The sequence below is a fragment of the Lonchura striata genome, chromosome 4, assembly GCF_050655825.1.
Source record: "Lonchura striata isolate lonStrDom1 chromosome 4, ASM5065582v1, whole genome shotgun sequence".
Lineage (NCBI taxonomy): Eukaryota > Metazoa > Chordata > Aves > Passeriformes > Estrildidae > Lonchura > Lonchura striata.
In genome coordinates this window covers 59660949-59680452 of record NC_140706.1, presented here as the reverse complement: position 1 = coordinate 59680452, position 19504 = coordinate 59660949, and the positions used below count along the sequence as shown (strand labels likewise).

Sequence of the window (19504 nt, the reverse complement as noted above, 5' to 3'; positions counted from 1 at the left end):
AAATAAACATGAAGGAAGAAATATAAATAGATCTGAAAAGAAATAAATAGACCTGAAATGAAAATAGTTTTTGGTCCTTTGAACTACTGTGAAGCTTGCAATATATATAAGCTAGCATTGGTTACTAGAAGTTACTTTGAATTAAAACATTCCAATTCCATTTTACAATAATTCCAACACATTCAAAACATATTTTTAATGTGGGAGATTTTCTAAAAGTGACTCTCTCAGGCAGTTCTAAAAGTTGCTATTAGCATGTTTTTAATGAGAAAAAAAATTGGTGGAAAAGAAATCACTGGTGCTCACTGACAAATTCAGAATACAATCCAAATCACTTAAGTGGTACTACTTTGGGAAATTCCCTAAAGGCATTCTTTAAAGACCTAGACTGCAACGGGTCTAATTTCTTCAGTACTGTTATCCCAGAATTAGAAAGTAAAGCAATATCTATGAGGATAAAGGAAGGTATATAAACCAAATTGCTTATAAATTTGGAGCAGTGACATAGTCACATGATCATCTGTCTTGTGTAACCTTCCAAAGCCAATTCTGTGCAGGAACTGGTGATTTCCAGAGGAAAACCATCAGTGCATTAGGGCTTAGAAAACCTAACCAGGCTTACTGTAGCTTTGTTGTTTTGGCTTTCTAATGGGTTTTGTTTTTTTTTTTTCTTTTTTTTTTTTGGTGGGTTTTTTGACACACTGCCATACTTGCACTCCAGTTTAAGTCTGTTTTATATAATGCAAACTTGCTATGATTCATGAATCTATTTGTGCAATGGAATTCTAGATAGGAGGGGGGAATATCAACCACTATATAAGTCAAATCACAGTGATCAACTCAAATATCTGAACTCTCTAAAGACATATTGTAATGGAATATAATCAAAACTCACAAAATACTATTACAGCTACCAAATCAGTATCTGAAGACTGTTTTCAAAAACTACCAAAAAATTTGGATTGAAAACATACATAAACCCTAAATTCCCACAATACATGACCTTGCATCAACTTGTAATAAATCAATGCCTCATCCTCGTTTAAACTCAGCAGTGAGAAAGCAAATGGAAGGACGGTCTTTTTAAGAACTGTTCTGACTTATTTCTTTTTATTTTTCCTCATACTATCACAAAGTTCTTAATCTGAAAAAAAAAAAGCAGGGATGTTTTGCAGCAATCTTCCTCTCTACCATCTCAATGCAGCTAGTGCTCTGAGCAGTCACTGACAGATAATGCTTGTGCCATTCTTGTCACCCTGCTGATGCCTATATACATGACTTAGGTGAGCCACTTGGGACAGAATTTCCTAGGGTATTGAGGCACTTACGACTCCAAGAGGTTCTGAGGCATATTTTCAGAAATGCCAAGGTGTCCAGCTGCCATTCGGGACGATGGAAGTTATGCCACTTCTGGCACAGGCTCACTGATTGCCCCCTATGGTGCCTAAATACCTTGGAACATCTGTCAGAGATCTTTGGCTTCCCAATTTCCTTCACTTCTGCACTAGTGGCAGTGATGCTTACAACAGCAAACCTCAGAGAATTAAGTGAAAAATGTTGCCAAAGTACTGTATTTAGCAATGTGTTAAGTAGAAGTAGGTTTAAAAGATCAATGGCAAAATTACGGAAATCATCTATCATCATCAAGCTGAATAAAATTTTGGAATAATGGGGAGCAGACTTTAAGAGGACTGTATAACAACTTCTAGAATCAGAAAAAAAAAGTGGTTCCCCTTAAAACACCCTCAGAACATCATCACTATGATCCTTTATTCAAGAGTATATGTGTTATTGTAAGGTATCAGCTGACAGCAGAGAATTCCTGGCACAAAGCAAAATTAAGGATGCTATTCCTGCTACTTCAGTTTGGACATACAAGGACCAGAACTGTAAAGAACTAATGCTTTTCTTCATTGATGGCTTTTTTTTGTTTCTAGTGTCCAATGTGGACAGCTCCAAGTCTCCTCCCCCAGACAGAGCTTCTCATGAAGGAGACTGATTTGAGGACAAAAAGAAATGCAATAATTCTTTCAGGCCCCATTTCAGCAAGGCACTTAAGCACATGCTGATGTCAATCACTGCTGAGCAAAGGACAAAAGCACACGCTAGTTAAATTTTTGTAAGCATCCTACAGTCTCCATGAGATGTTTGAACAAGCACTGGTGCCTAGCAGAATGAGGGAATAAATCTGATTATGTAACTCCTGTGTTGTGAGTCCATTCAGCGCCCACCTGACACCTTCTCCAGTGACTGCTTCTCCACCCTGCACTCATGAACCCAACCAGGACTGAATTATACCATGGGACTAAGAGCACAGATTTGCCACCAAGAGATGAAATGTAGGAGGTCTACAAGTCTCCATCTACTCTGAATGGCTTCTCTACTATTGCCTATGCCACAGCTCCATGACAGCACTGGCAATGAACTGGGATTATGCCAAGTTTCTGCAGTCTACACTGGTGATATTTTTGCAGTTTTGCCTCAATGAGACTGGTTTAGTTTTGCTTAAATAACACACCCAAATGGTGCACATGTAAAGTAGATACCAGTTACCTGAATATTATTAATATGTCTATGATGAATTAAATCAGGAGGTGATATATTTAATTATTGCTAAGAAGTCACCCTTGGTGTTATTGCCTACATACCTACAGAGCTTTGCTGTTAACCTTTCAATACTTTCATGATCATTGGCTTTGGAGTGAGAGTTACATCACTCAATAATGACCTGATGTTTCATGGCTTAAGAGAGAATATTGCTAAATATATTTAGCAGTAGTAAATTATTGCTTTTAAAATTACTGCTCTGAGTTTTTAGAACATTAACAACCTAATTTTAGTCTCAAAAAAATTTGATAAAAATCTACCAAAAATATAACCAGGGAAAGACCCCCACTTCCTACAGCAATTCTGATACAGCTCAGACCTACCAAGTCTGATTTTATTTTATATCCTCTTCATTTTTATCTCCCCTCCTGCCCACTCTGTAGAGAAATTTTTTCCTTCCCTTTCTTCCCTTTGAACAAAATCTGACTTGATACTAATTTTTTTTCCTACCACTGAATGGCAGGCTCGTAAGCCACCCAACGGAACCGCCCTATTTTGGTAGAGTTTTGAATACAAAAGAACTAGTGAATTTAAAATATCCACTAACATAATCTAAACAGTTTCTCTCTCTGGCACTTGGAAAAGCATTAGAGTAGGATTTAGCTCATTTCAGTTTACATGGCATACTTTGGTAAAAGGACAGATGACTTGGATTTTAGTTAATTTCCAACTCAGATAATGATGACATCACAGTGGAAAATGCCAATTGCTGTTTTGGCTGGAAAAAATATTCAATGGTTCTGAAATTCTGTGTGGAATTTGTCATTCTCTACTAAAAACCCTTGCTGTTACATACCATGGGAAATCCTCTGCTTTATTACCTGGCAAATTCAACTTGATATTCAGTCACTGTTGGGTTCTTCAGAACTTGTCCAAACTGCCCAAGACCCTGGCTGCGACCCTTCCAGACCAGCGCACGAGCTGATTGATAACCTTGGCTGACAGAATGTAGGAAAACTAGACCCATGCACTCTGTGGTTCTTTTCTGTGTAACACAGATGCTCAAACTTCCTGGGGAGCCCACTGATTTATCATGAGGAAATGAAGAGCCAAAAGCACCCCACAGAATGCCTGTTCTCTGAGTAGCAGAAGTGCCTGCAAGGGAATGATGAAAAGGGAAAACAACCTCTGAGCTGCAAACACACACTGAGAGGGAGTGGGCTGCAAATATCCTTTCTCTGGCTAACCTAATCAAGATGTAGACATAAAATAAAAACAAGTTGGTGCATGTTCTTTTGATCATAACTTATTCCACAACACTGTCATACCCTCTAATTTACAAACATACACGTACTTCAAAATAGTGAGCCTATCTATGCCCTAAGATGATAATTCACTTAACATTGACAGAAAAAGTTGCTTACTGATACCTTTCTGGGCTTAGACATGCATAAAACCCCTTCATTCTTGTTCCCTATAGCTTGCAAAGACATGTGCTTCCTTCTAACCCAGTCTTATCTTGGCATATCTGCTCTAAAAATCAGAACAACAAATCTTAACATTCACAAACTAGCATTTTTCTATGAAGCTCTGTGGCTTCTTCTTTCAATAAAACTGGTTATTATTTCAAAATATATATACAACTCTCAGCAGAAATTTGGTGCTACATCTTCAAGTGTCTGAGGGAGCCACAGTTCTGTGTGATTATTTACACTTCCACAAGTCCTCATACAGTATATGTAATCTCATCAAGGAGCAAACAGATAGAATATGTATTGTAAGATCCCATATGTAGTTAAGCAGTTTGCCTGGAATGGGCCATTTATAGTCATGGAGTGCACACTAAGTGCCTGTGCAGATGTGCAGGCACACAGCTGCATGCACTACCAGGATTCTGTTGGCACATGTGTGTATGTGTGTGAGGAAAAATGCATGGAGATCCCTGTCTGCCTCACTGGGCAGAAGGCAGAACAGACAGTGAAGGCAGACACACACTTGTATGGTGGAGCGTGGCTACTGCACACCTTGTCATGCCAGTGTGAAAAAGACAGTTGCAGGTTGCTGGTTTTGCAGCCATTCATTTTACATCTTTTGGGGAGGGGGGGAAAAAAAGGATTTTTTCAGTTCCTTTTTTCCTTTTCCCCCCCAGTAAGCATCACTGGAAGAAGACCAAAGCAGAGCAACTATAAGTTAAATACACACTTGAGCTTAGCTGTATTACATAACTCTGTAGGAGAAGCAGGCTGAAAAGATTTTGTTTGTTTGTTTGTTTCTTTGTTTGTTTCACTTAAATCTCTGTATTTTATTTCTCCTTCTTTTCATCTCTTAGCTCCCATCATTTTTTCCTCCTAGGTTCCATCATCCTCTGAAGAACGCTGGGTTTCGCAGGCAGGCGGCTAGTCACCTGCAACAACCGAGGGGTCCCGCAGAAGCTTCCAGGCTGCTGTCCGTGTCAGACGCCAGGGTTTGATCCGTGGACATGGATGAGATGTCGTTGACAGATGAGGATGGAGGGAGGCTCTCACTGCTGTTCACTGCTGCACCTGTGCTACGAAAACGAACACCAACGTGATTAAACCCGAAACCCCAGAAGGTGTCACGCGTTAAAGAGCAGAGGGTGCTTACCTGGTGGTACACAGACAATTTTATCCAGTGGCAAGCCTCAGCAGGAAATGGGCCATACCAACTTTAGACATTGGATAATATTAAATATCTTACCAGGAAATTCTGTCCCTCACCAGTCTGCTTTGAAAAGTTATAGCTCATAGAGTGTTCGTCACCCCACTTCGTTCTAGCCCACTTGAAGTTCCAAAACACCCAATAGTCAGAGGCATGTCAGGATCATACAATGTGTGATCAAAACAAAAACAGACCCCACCTATTCCTCCATATTCTTCTCATAAAATTCCAGTTCTCTTAGTGGCAGTTTAATAGAGCGGGTGGGATCAAATCACCCAGTGGAAATGCCGAGTGGTTTCTTTCTCTTACTAAGGATTAGGCAACTAAGCCCAGGATTTCAGCTACGTCTGTATTTTTGTACATCCAAGTTTACCTCACCTCTTTACCTCTCTAAAATTATGATGGTACCAGACATTATGCCAAAAATCACTTTGACTTTATGAAATGAACAATAAACCTTCCTGAGATTATCATCAATGCAACTGAACATTCATCACATCCCTGAATATGATCAGAAATTATCTGTCTCATAAATTCAGACAACTGAATGACAAATACAGAGCTATGTAAAGGATGTACTTATTGCACACCTATGACTTCTTAACTGTTACTGCTCATTAACCTCAGCTCAAACTAAAGTTTGCAGAGTAGCATAAGCCTGTTTGATTGGATTTTTTTTTCCATTTAACTTCCAGGTGATATTTTGTTCTCTTAATACCAAAATTAGCACTGTCTTCAGTTTGAGAGGGATACATTAATTCTCATTAAATGTTCATGATAATAAAATGTATTATAATAAAATTTTGTATGATCTTGCATAGCTAGAAATTACAGCTAGGCAGGTAACAAATAAATGATCTGCAGATAGATGCCATTTTGTTCTTCTGTCTGAAAAGTGTCCTCAGCCAACTTTTACAGATTTTCATTTCCATCAAATGGCTAGAAATGAACATCTATTATCCAGTAAAACTACATAACTCATACATTCCTAATACAGAAATTAAAAGTTATCTCTACAACCTAGGCAAAGTATATGCTGCTATGGGCAAAAGAAAATGATTTTTGTCACTTTTCACTTTGCAATAAAAACATTAATTTGAGAAAACAAGCCACCCTACCATACTTCCAACCACTATTCTATATTCCTCAGCTTTTTCTTCCCTTTATACATAACCACTGTAAATATGCACAAAACAGAGACAGATATGCTCACATTTAGAGCTCCATATGGGAACTGCTTTCTGCTGTTCTAGTTATACATTATGGCATCAGAACCAATTAAATTCATTTACCCTCCTGATACATTTGGAATATAAAATAGTTAATTTTGTAAGTGCTGCAAAAAGAGCAATTTCAATGAAGTCTGACTGGTGACTGCAGACAGCAATCATCCATCCTCTCTGTAAGAAAATGTGCTTTTCAAAGGGTTATTTATGTGTACCTCATAATTCCGTACAATACTGTTACTTCAGGTTTACTTGTTATTTAATCATGTGGCATTTTATGAAAATACTAATCAGTCAAGACAAATGCATTTATGGGTAGTCAAAATATGACTGAATTAATTCATATTAATGACTAAACAATATATTACTTTTCTATGTTTACAATGCTGGGCAGAAGCCTGCCATTAAGTCATGGATGCTGTCCTAAGAATAAAATGGAAAAAATTCCAGTAGGTTCAATTAGCTTTTGATCAAACTGCTGCTTTCTTTGATGAATGTGCACTCAACTTAGCCAGGCAAAATAACTGAAGAAATAGCTGCAGAAATTGTATGGTTGAAGATTTTGTTACACTGTCTGATTCAGCACCACTGAATTCAATAAACCCTGCTATGATGTTCTATCAGTGCAGCCCACGAGTTTCTGCAAACTGCACTTTTATGGCTATTCCCAGCTTTCAGCACAATTCCACATGACACAATGCATAGATGTGACAACTCCTGCTGCATCCCCAAAGCACCCAGACTCACAAAGTATCCACAAAAACAAATGAAACCACGCTAAACCTCAATGACAGAATTAAAGAGCTCAGCAGCACAAAGCAGAACTTGGGCAGTAACACTCAGAAGCCCAAACAAAGCTGTCCCACCCAGCTGGGGCCAGGCACCAATGGTGTCCCTCAGGGGTCTGTGCTGGGGCCAGCTCTGTTCAGTGTCTTCACTGATAACATGGATGAGGGGATTGAGTCCTTTGTTAGTGAATTTGCAGATAACACTAAACTGGGAGCATGTGTCGATCTGTTGGAAGGGAGAAGGGCTCTGCAGAGAGACCTGGAATGGTTGGATGGATGGGCAGAGTCTAACAAGATGAAGTTTACTAAGTCCAAGTGCCAAGTCCTGCATTTTGGCCCCAATAGCCCCTGCAGTGTTATAGACTGGGGACGGTGTGGCTGGACAGTGCCCAGGCAGAAAGGGACCTGGGGGTGCAGTGACAGCTGGCTGAACATGAGCCAGCAGTGTGCCCTGGTGGCCAAGGAGGCCAAAGGCTCCTGGCCTGTGTCAGGAATGGTGTGGCCAGCAGGAGCAGGGAGGTCACCCTTCCCCTGCACTTGGCACTGGTGAGGGCACACCTCGAGTGCTGTGTCCAGTTCTGGGCCCTCAGTTTGGGAAGGATGTTGAGACACTTGAGCAAATCCAGAGGAGGCAACGGGGCTGGAGAGGGGCTTGGAACACAAACCCTGTGAGGAACGGCTGAGGGAGCTGGGGGTGTTTAGCCTGGAGAAAAGGAGAGTCAGGGGTGACCTTATCACTCTACACCTTCCTGAAAGGTGGCTGTAGTCAGGTGGGGTTTGGTTTCTTTCACCAGGCAGCAAATGACAGAACCAGAGGACACAGTCTCAAGCTGCACCAAGGAAATATAGGTTGGATATTAGGAAAAAGTTTCCACACAAAAAGGGTGATAAAGTACTGGAATGGTCTGTCTGGGGAGGTGGTGGAGTCACCATCCTTGAATATATTTAGAAAAAGACTGGATGTGGCACTCGGTGCCATGATTTAGTTGAGGTGTCAGGGAACAGGTTGGACTTGATGATCTTGAAGGTCTCTTCCAACTTTGTGATTCTGTAAGGAATGCTCCATTTGCTGTGCTACACCAGTGTGCTCCTGGAGGGATGTGTGCCAGGTAAGACAGTGCAGATATGACAGAGGTGCACTCAAGAGAGAAAAGGAGCCCCATTTATGAAGTTCCTGTTTGGCAGGAAGCTTCTTACTGGCTGCAGGATTGAGAAAAAATGCTAAAGGTTAGAGCAGGTGAGAAACAGCTCCTGGGATCTGTTCCTGGCTCTGCTATTGCTTTGACAGCTTCTCTTTTAAAGCACACATCAGCTTGTGTGCTGTAAAAAGGGATTCCTTCCTGAGAGGGCTCCTGAGAAGCGCTATTAAATAGCACCAATGGAAGCACCTCTGAGACTTCAGCTGTGAAGTGACACAGATTTGGGGGTAAAAAACTGAAAGGAGAACTGCAGCTTTTGCAGTTTCCAAAAAAGCCCAGTGTCTGTATTGGGGATCTGTTCAGCTTCTCATAAATTGTGTAAATAGCAGCTCTTGGTATCAAGTGTCACAGTGCTTGGCAAGTCCATCAGCTGCTTAATTTAGAGTCTGCACATGACAGAAGAGGTGTCCTACTAGCAAAGGTGTCCAGTAGTTCCTGGGTGATGGCAAATCAGACAGCAAGAAAAAGGCAGGAAACATAGAATAAAAGATCCAGTTTCATCTAGAAAGGGGAATGCTAAAAATAAGCTGCACTAAGATCTGTGTTATTTACTATACTCTGTACCCAGAAAGGACAAGACAGTTAAAAATGTTATGTATAAAACTACAGCTGGGTAGTGAAGGCTAGGGTAGAGTGTGAGAGGAGGTTAAATAATATGGACAGAATTTAAGTTTAATTCTAAATAATCTACAGCTTTGTATTATTTTTTTTTTTTCAAATGCTGCTGTTTGCTAGTAACAGAAACACTTTTTGTCTGGACAGGCAGAAGTAGCCTCTGCTGCGAACAATTTTTTACGCTGTTGATTTTGTTCATTGAACATAAGCATGAGGGGCAGGTACTTCAGTTTCCAAGCTGGTATGTTGTACTAACCAATTCTTCACAGAAAAGAGATTGACACCCTGATACACAGGCACTCTAAGTGGCTCTATCAATGTCAGCTTCAGCAGTCTCCCCCAAAACTCTGATCAAGTAATCATGGAAACTAAGCTCCAGCTTGCTTGCCATGATTATTGATAGAGCTTTCTGATAAATCTCAGCTTTCTGAATTCTTGCCAACAACACCAACCAACGAGTCTCTCTTGTTTTCCTTATGCTCAAAACTGGTGGTTTACCTATTTCTTCCATTATTTCATTCAGCTGAAAATTTAAGTCAGGCACACAAAGTGAAGAAAAAGGAAATCTACTGTTTCATGAAATGGCCTCATCTGAGAGCAGTTCAAAATATTTTCTGAACTTGTTGGTGCCTAACATTCAAGAAACAGTCAAAGGGAAACAGAATAAATGTTGGGTAAAAAATTACAATTTTGTATGTTTGAAAATGTTTTAGATAAACAATAAAAACCTTCCACATAGCAAAAACAGAATATGAAATTGATAAAGAAATCTCATGGTAGTTAATTCCTGAAACATGCAACTACCAAGTTTCTTGATAATAAATCAACCTGCAGCCACAATTCTGCAAGGGAGAAAAAATTAAGAATGAGGATTTATCAGATAATTTTTAGGGCCCCAGATTTCTTTTCAGTGGTGGCACCATTAGTTCAGTAAATTAAATCTGCAAGTTCTGTTCTTTGCTACTTGGCAAGAATACAGTGGATTATTTCCAACATATTACTTCATTCGTGTCAAAATCCAGGTGCAGGGCTTGTGCTCCAACATCACCACCCAGCACTTTATTAAATCCCTTCATTATTGCCATGTTTCTCCTTGTCCTGTCAGTTGCTAGTGATGCATTCTTGTTCTAACATTACTTTGGCTCAGCACCAAGTGAAAAATGAGAGTGATAAAAAAATTCTCTCTGAAGATATGCAGAGAACATGGAGTTAAATGATTATACTTTAAGGAAAGGCAGTTTTACTCATAATTACTGCTGGAACACTGTGCTCAAAATCTGGGCACTTCAAGCTTGCCAGTGAAACTACCTTCACAAATATGTATTTCTGTGTACTGGAAGTGGCAATTTGCATTTCTGTGAAAAGACTGCTGATGTGAATTTTACTCAGAAAAAAATTAGTTGTGGTTTTTTTGTTTTTTTTTTTTTTTTTTTTTTGTGACAGGACTTTAAGAGTCAGTGGTTGAAGACAACTTTCCCTTCCTGCTGCAGTGTCATCAAGTGTTGTCAGCCAGCTGTTCTAATGTGATTGGACTTCTGAGAGGACAGACTACCAGATTAGTAGCAGACACCTACCTGGGGCTGGGGTAGGGGTCCCATGTGCAGTGCTCTGTGTCCAAGAGATTAACGTGTTAGCATCACCAATTTTGCTTGTTTTAATTAGCAAAGTATTGCTTCAGTTATCCACCCATAAGCAGTATGAAAATACTAGTGTGAGAGAAACCTCCACACTGAGAGGAATATAATCTGTAACCACAGACAATACCAGCACAACTCTCTCTCAAATAGCAGGAAGATAATTTTTTAAGTATGCTATTAACATGATGCTGGAGTACAATTAATAAAAGTCAACCCATTAGAAGCACTGGATCTCATAAAAACTTCTTATTGGCTGCATAACTGCAAGTGTAGCCTAAGCCCTTCAGCAATCTCCATTCTCTCTTTGCCAGTACAGAACACATGTCAAGGTTATTCAATGGGGCCGAGTACCTGAAGGAGAAGGCTGTCCTTTTACTACGCCATTTTTAGTCTTTTCTTCAGAATTCATTACTTCTTTGTAGATGAGTTCTGGAAGAGAGAATTGTGACAGTTACTGACAGAGGCCAGTGCCTGTGATCAAGAACAAAACAACTACCACAATGTGCTGTAGCCCTGAGCTTCCTAAGTCTGCCCTGCCTTGTCTTCCCAAGTCTGACAGCTCTACTCACCTAAGACCTCTCTCTTCCATTCCCCTCCTCTCCTCTCATCTCCTTTTGGAGATGAATGGAGACAAATGGGATTCAACCAGAGCAGGAGAACTGTTTAATGCTGCTTTATCTAGAAGAGCCACAGCACAATATCACAGCACCTTTTACTGTGGCTAAAATTCTGATGCACTGCCTTGATGAACAGTATTCTGCCCTCCAGATGATGTCCCTGGATTTCAGTGAAGCATTGGAATCCAACCTCCTGAGTTAACATTAACCTATGTAGATAATGATAGCCCTCAGAACAGTTTCCATATTTTTGCTATTTTGTCACTAAAAGACCCCTCCCTGTGTAATTCTAAACTGCAATTACCTTTCCATTCCTCGATTGTATGTTCCCTTTCATCCAGCTGTTTATCATATATCTGAGGAGGAGGCTGCAGGAAAGAAACACAGCTGTTTAGTCAATTGTCTATTATACTGTAAATAATCTGGACTAATTACTAAATTAAAGATAATTTCTCCTCTCTCTCTTTGCAATCCATCCTGTACATGCAAAAACATCTGAAACACATTTGAATATTAAGGAGATTAACACTTCTGGAAGTCAACTCTTTTTGTAGAAGAAATTAACATACTTCTCTGTTTTCCTTTCTTAAAAAGGAGGCATAGCTGCAGTTGAAATAAAACCCACATCAATAACGTCATTGTGCTTGTACTGAGCCCTGAAACTTTACACCCAAATTATTTGTACCAGCAGAGAGGTACTGTCAAAATACCAAATATCAGTCTTGATTAATTAGTAGTAACATTAACATATTAATTTTTAATTTGCTCCTTAGATTTGCTGCTATACAAACTTTACAAAATAACTCTAATTTTTAACTAAGTCTCCCTGCCACAGTTTCTAATCCATATTCCAAATTACTAATACTTACAGTATGTTTTTTTATCTAACTTTACTTTGGACAGAAAGTTTTAGGGTTTTTTTTATTTTATTGTGTTTCTTTTAGTTGATGGGAGCATCAGACAACTGAGTGTAACTGGAATTTACTGAGACACAGGCACCTAGAATTTCAGGAAGCCTGAACACCTGCTTTTATTGGGCAACTAAGACATATGTTCATTGCCTCTCCTGATGCTGTCTGCCAAAAACAGCAGCCAAGGAAGGCATAAGACTTTCCCCTCCTTCCTTCTACCAAGAAGCCCCAGCATCTGAGGAAAGATTACATAATGAAGATGGAAACAAGATCCACAACGCTCTTCTTGCTCAGATATATTTCCTCTGACTTCCATCTTGGGCACTTGCCATTGTGTCCCCTTCAAAACATCCTCCTATTAAATGCATATTTACCAAGCTGTTTCCCTGAATCTGTAAGAATTTAGAAATTTTCTCTCAGGAATCTAACTCCATCAGTCCATTAAGCCATTTGCATGCTACAAATACAACTGAAAAAGGAATAGCTCAGTGACATGGAAAATTACATGATAGCCGAACTGGACAAGTTCATTGAAAACAAGGGATGTTTCCCCAGCATGCCATTTGTATCAGGGCTGAAGATAAAGGGATTAAGTGAAGTTATAGATTACCAAGTCTCATACCTGAGAAGGTGCTAAAGAAACACATCATGAATTAAAGTGAGTGCCAGACCCCAACATGGGTACCTGAGGTTTTGTTATATCAGCAAAGACACAGCCCTGTAAGAGTGTGAGTCCCAGACCAGTGCAGCTGTTCTTTTATTCATCATAAACACCCTTCTCATTCCTTTCCAGAGAGTCCTGATGCCACCAAGATCAGCACAACCTCTGTGGGGATTCTGCGCTCCTGATGATAGTGTTGTCACAGAGCTGGAGGTACCAGAGTACAGGTGATCCTCCCCACTGACCAGTGGGGTGTGATAAGTAAGCTCCACTCCCCCAGCTGAGCCTGCTGGGCTCCTGTTCAGCCACTCAGCCAGCCCTGGAGCATGCATTTCCTACCAGAGAAAACTGGCCAAGCCAAGAAAATTGAGGGATTTACAGGAGCAGCAGAGGAGGTGTTTGGCTGAGCTGCAGCTGAACCACAGTGACAGAGCCACCTCTTCTCTGCCAGGTGCAAAGGGAACAGGCAAACCAAACTGGACAAGAATGTCCTGAAGGTAGCTTTCTAAAAGCTTTTTTTAAAGCTTAGGTGGGGGTAAAAAAGCATAGGTGGGGGTAAAATTGCTTCTACCAAGTATAAACACTCTTTTTATACCTCCAAGAGAATTACAAGTTTTTCTCCCCCAGACAGAAGTAAAAGGATAGATTTAATTTACTACTTTAATTCCCAAACACAAATTGCATAATCAAAAGGAACAAGTGATCAGATGCACCTGTTCTCAATTCACAGAACCACAGAACCTTTGGCTTATTTATCTTCTAATTTATTTCAGCTACATCTTAAGCTGGGGTAATTGGCTAATAAGCACCAAGAAAATCATCACTAGTCATTGCCTAGATTAATACACTCTGGAAACAAAGGCATTTTCCAGGGAGAGAGCCCACAATAATCTCACTCAGTACCGAGCTCCTATTTTTCTCTGGAGCCAAACAAAGGAGAGTAACCAAGCTGTCCTTCACATACTGCAGGATGCCAGGAGCTGCACCTGCACAGCATTCTACTGCTCTGCCAGCGCTGACATTGCAGACTTTTTACTTGTGAGTTAGCAGAACCCACAGCTATGAGACATGGCTCTGGGCAGGCATGAGGGAGCCAAGGGTAACAAATATGCAGCAAGACAGTAGCATGAATAAATCCCTGCCCTTCACAGAGGCAGGGTCTGTAACCACTCTAAAGCCTGTGCAGGGCATAGTCCAATGGAGCTCTGCTGAGAGGCCAGGCCTGTGCTTCACTCTGGGAGAAGGGAAGCTTTCCCATCAAAATTCCCTGAGTCCTCACCTTTTTATTGATTCAAAGCACAGAAATGAGATGAGAATACCAAAGCTATTTTGAGAATTTATTTTCCCACAATTCTCATTAATTCTCATAGGAGAACCACAAAGCTTAGTACACTGTTATCAATATATTGTTATCCCTTACATGCTGACCACCCCTTTTCTGCTAACTTGTTTGTTTTGTGGCTTTTTTAAAAAACCAATTTCTAAAATTAGAGGGAGGTTTGGAGGTTTTTAAAGATAATAAGAAAGAATTGTGTCAGCAATGGAACAATCAGAGTAGCTGCCATACCCACGCCCTCCTGGGCACCTGATTTTAGTCTTGGTGCAAAGCTTTGCCTAAAACTGACTTTGCTACCTAAATCAAACATCTTAGAAAATGACTGAGTTCATAATCATTAACTTTCCATGTGGATGCAGCTGCAGTGTTATGGGTGTTCTTATAAACCCTTCATACTGCACATGCCAAATGAGATAGTTTACTTTTTTTAGGTGTCTGAAAACAGACTGGGTGTGGCACTTGGTGCCATGTTTAGTTGATAAGGTGGTATAAGGTCATAGGTTGGACTTGATGATCTCCGTGGTCTTTTCCAACCCAGCGGATTCTGCAATTCTGAAAGTCTCAGAAAAAGTGCTGAGTTCAAGTAGCATCAAATCAAGGCAGGGTGTGGATCAATCCTATGGGTGGCAGCATCTAGCTTCAGTTTAAGGCAGCCATTTTCTCCCCAAAATAGATTGATTTGCAAGCAGTTGCATTGCTAACACTAACAAAGAATACAATCTATTTTTGGATGCGGAAGCAAAGGAATGTATTATATTTTTCTTGCAGGTACTATAACACCCCCCTGTTGTTTCAATGGCTCTTGGCTTTGCCAGTTTACAAATTGATTTTCAAAATATTTTTGTATTAAATGTAACATTCATTTGACATAATAAAAATTAAAAAAAAACCCCAACATGAGTCTCTTTCTGGAAAAAAAAAGGGCAAACAAACACACAAAACCAACCAAAAAACAAACCAATAAGCAAAATACACAAAAAACAAGGGGGGGGGGGGTGGTTTATGTTTGTAAACAGCAAGAGACTACTAGGTTTGTTAAATACCATTCTAATATTCAGAGAGGGGAAGCTTTACACTAGAGAAAAAAACAAAACATATGTTGAAACCAATGTAATTCTCACTTTCCCAAAGAAAACACATCGGTTTGTATGCCAATGCTAGAAGGCAAAGGGAATGGGCTGGAACTCACACTCAAGCAAATCCTGCCATCTCTGCAGGGATGGTGCCAGCACAGTGGAGACCTTGGGATGAGCTGTTTTTAGAAAGCTTGGCAGAGTAAGGCCTGAGTCTGCATCTCTTCCCAGAATTGCAGGGTCTGGGGCAGTTGTGGGAGCACCGATGGAATTAGCAAGATAATGCACATAAAAGAGGGACTGAGAATGCAAACATTAATGGTGTGAGGTTAAACATCTTGTTAAATAGCTTAGGTCCTTATAACAAGTGAATACAAAAATTCCTTGGTGCTTTGCTGCAACCTAAATTGTGTTACTGATACCATTCATATATTTATTTTTGCCGTGCAAGCCCAAGTACACATGTGTGCTTGTCACTAGAGGTCTGGCATCTCTTTATTAGAAAGTGCTTGGGATTTCACTCTGTATTGCCAAGGGATTCCACAGTGGGCTAGGGATGATCTCAGCTATGGATATGGAAGGAGAGATGACTCTGGGCCCATTTGTTCCTTGGATTTTCTGCAGAGCCTCTTGGAAAACTCCACACATTATATGCATCAACAAAATCATAGACTGAGCTATTTCTGAACAGCTGGATCGTAAGGATGCCATGCAGCAGGAGTCAAGATTACTGGGCTACACACAGATGACTGAACAGCTTGAAGATACAACAAGCAAGCTGGAAAAAGATTAAAAGATTTGGTTCAAAGAAGAAAAATAAGAAAAAAAATGACTCCTTCTCCTCTAACCATTCCTCCTCACTGACATGAACTTTTGCACAAGCTGTGTTCAGCTTCTGTAATCAATCAACTATGAACGGATAGATGTTGTTGAGGAAGTATCTGTGCCGGTGCACAAGGCAGAGCTGTACACGTCTTTTGTGAGACAACAGATGCACACCATCAATCTCTGAGCAGAAAACCAAGCCCTGTAACCGAGTGCTAAAAAATGTGGGAACTCATCAAGGATTTTCTATACAACATCTATACATACAGAGCTGACCAAGAGAAAAGAAGAGCAGAAAAGATGCACAGCCTGACAGCCTTGCTTATGTCATGCAGTGAAGGTTACACCTTCTTTGAAGTGTGTTTGCCAAGGTCACAGAGCTCTCCAAAGTGCTTCTCCATCATAATGGATGCTTAGCAATCACAAGTAAAAGAAGAGGTCGGTGATTTTTTTTCTTTTTAAATTCTGACAATCTAATTTTTAAAAATTGTATTTAACAGCTGGTCAGTTAGTTATAGATAGTCTATATATGGCTAAGACAATACAGCAGCAGTTTCTGTCCTGGACCTCAGACTGAGAACCATAAACCAAGTGTTTTTTTCATTAGTAACACTGGAAACAGAATCACATTAATAGAAGGGAATACACAGATTGGCATGCACAGAAAAATGAATGATAATTCACAACTCAGCCCCCTGTGGATGGTCCTAGATGCAGAAATACGCCAATGAAATATAAATCCTAAGAAAATAAAACCAAGAATGAAAGCTGTATGAGTTACAGTGAATAAAATTCCATAAAATCTATCACTGCTGTAAAATACTGTCAAACATAGAGGAATGCTTGAAAGGAATATTTTTAACACCTGATCTTTCTGATTCATAGAAATGTCTCTTCTAATGGATGGCACATATCAGATAACAAACAATAACTGCAGGTATAGGAAAGTTCAAGACAAATTTTGAAACCAGTTAACAGAAACATCAAATAATAATCTACAGCAAATTTTGCTACTGGATTTGTTCCCATGAAATGGAACAAGTTTTCCCAAGTAGGAATCAATATGACATCATACATACATTCGAAATGTTCCAAAATGGAATCCAATATGACATTAATGGTTTCTTTGAATATACCAACAGCAAAAGGAATAACTTTTCTGTGCTAAAGCAATGTGTAGGAATCCATTTTGTTTGCAATTTGATCAAACCCAGTGACCTGCGAACAGGCATAAACATTAGGATAGATATGAAAGATTAAATACCAGATTCAGGATTTATTCACAAATCATCTCAAAGAAGGGTGAGAATATATAGCAGCTTCAAGGAAAAAAAAGCAGCTGGGTAATTGAAAACAGTCTCAAGCACAGAATTTTCAGACAGGAAAACAGAGAAGCTAATATGTCATCAGGGAGATACTGAGATTATCTACAATAAACAGGATAGTCTGCATGTAGACGTAAGAGATATTGGAAACCTCTTCTTTCCAGAAAACAGAACCAGAGCAATTGGAGGGAGAATAGGTATCATGTGTGTCATTTATTCATATAATAGTCCAAAGTGCTGTTATATAGCTATATATTCTAACATCAAAGTAATAAACATAAAAGCAATAAACATAATATTTGTAGAACTGAGACAGTTGTGCAAAAAAAACCAAAAAAAACCCCCCCAAACTTCTAGGAGAGCCTTGAACTAAAGAATAAAACGGAGAAGTAAGTTCTGTAAGTTCCAATTCTGATTTTACAGTAGACTTCCTGTATAGTATTAGTAAATAATACTTTTGCCCTGTGAACTTTTGTTTCCCTACATTTATATTAGGTGTGAAGATTGATAACAGATTTCAACATCTGGGAATTCCACACAACCCGAGCCATACGTGTTCTCCTGTTCATGTTCTGCATGTTCTCCTACTTTTTAAAAACACATATTTTAGTTGTCATTGGCTGAACACAGAAATTATCTTAACTGTAATGCTATTCAAAATAATTTCAGAACAATGGTGTGTGCTCTGGGGAACCTCACACTGTGACTTTCTCATCAGAGATACTGTGGCAAACTGCGTGTACTTAAAAGAACCTGGCAAACTACCTATGTTAGCCACAAGAATTCCCTGTAAATCCAAAATCCACAGGTAACCTCAAAAGCTGTGCAAGGCCTGTTTCTAGCTGTGAGTATGATGCTGTTTCAGAGCTACTGAGGGCTTTGGCTGAGGTTTATTTCATGCAGAAGTTCTGTGGGAGAGCCACAGCACTGTTTGAGTAACCTCCCATGGCTGGTGAATAGCAAGTCCTACATATAATAACAGCTGATCTTCCTCTCTGGGTCAGGGAATCATACTTGGCTTTTAGGGTCACCAGAAGAGTTTAATGCTGGGACACATTGTGGGGGAAAGAGTATTGCATTCCCAGCACTTCCCATTTGTGCACAGTGTTTGCCAAGACTGGCAAACATTAGAGACATTAGAACAAGATATAATAGTTTTATTTTCCCCACACAGTCTCTGAAAGACCATAAACTTATAATAGACTATAAAAAGAGACTGTACCTGTCTCACTAGTCTGCTTTTTAACTGGGAAGGGCTGTTTTATCTGTTTCCCTCACATTTATAATGCTGTAAATCTGAGCAGACACTGAGGGTTGTTACCTCCAGGTTAAACTTCGACACCAAATTCTCTGCTTATTCCCTGAACTGGCTTCAGTGCTCTGCATTCTCTACTCCAGCACATGCTGACATTTAAAAATGCTGCAACAGCTCACTTCAAAATTCCTGTCACATTAAATGCTTTCAGTTACCTGTCCTCTCATGCTCCTGAATGAAATGGACTCTGTACAGATGCCTGGCTGCTTTTGATGAAGCCATTTAGTGGGGAGAAGGAGGAATCTAACTAGAGAGCAGAAGTTACCTAATTCCCCCCTCACCAGTGCTATACTGGCTGAAAATATCATCTTGTTTAATATCTTTGTATCGTAATTTCTGTTATCCCTACTGTACAGGATTACTGGTAGTGGGAGGAATTCTGTCTCATATCACAATATGGGAGAACTTAAAAAAATCCTAAAACATCCCACTACCAACACTACCAAACCTTTAGCTACATGATGAAAGACTTCTGTGGAAAAGTGCTTATCAGGTATTACCAAAAAAAAAAAAAAAAAGTGCAGTGAGCATGGGCAGATGCAACACACTGCAGGCTTCTAAAACCCAGTGGGGAAACCAGGAAAAATAGTGGGAAGTTAAGCATTATGCAAGTGACCAAGCACAACTCTTTCACTAATTTTCCCATTGCTTTCATGTCAGGTTCCTTGGCTGCACATTTGTAGGGTAGTCTGTGAAAGAGCAGGGTTGCCTCATAGAGTCTCATTATGCTGCAAATTCAACATTAAAGAG

General features: G+C 39.8%; 1 protein-coding gene across 7 annotated transcripts in view; it reads right to left on the bottom strand.

Annotated features, from left to right (window-relative positions):
- Positions 1–4643: 4643 nt before the first annotated feature.
- Positions 4644–19504, bottom strand: part of MAPK10 (mitogen-activated protein kinase 10) — a 139314-nt gene continuing 124453 nt past the window's right edge. For 5 of the 7 annotated variants that reach the window (XM_077783001.2, XM_077783000.2, XM_021549357.3 and 2 more), the window contains 3 exons: positions 11613–11676; positions 11043–11120; positions 4871–5090 (listed from right to left, as the gene is read on the bottom strand). In XM_077783001.2, coding sequence (XP_077639127.1) covers positions 4948–5090; positions 11043–11120; positions 11613–11676 — 285 coding nt within the window. In that variant the 3' untranslated portion in view covers positions 4871–4947. Of the gene's footprint in view, positions 5096–11042; positions 11121–11612; positions 11677–19504 lie in introns of all 7 variants that reach the window. The other 2 variants (XM_085578204.1, XM_085578203.1) reach the window with 2 other exon arrangements.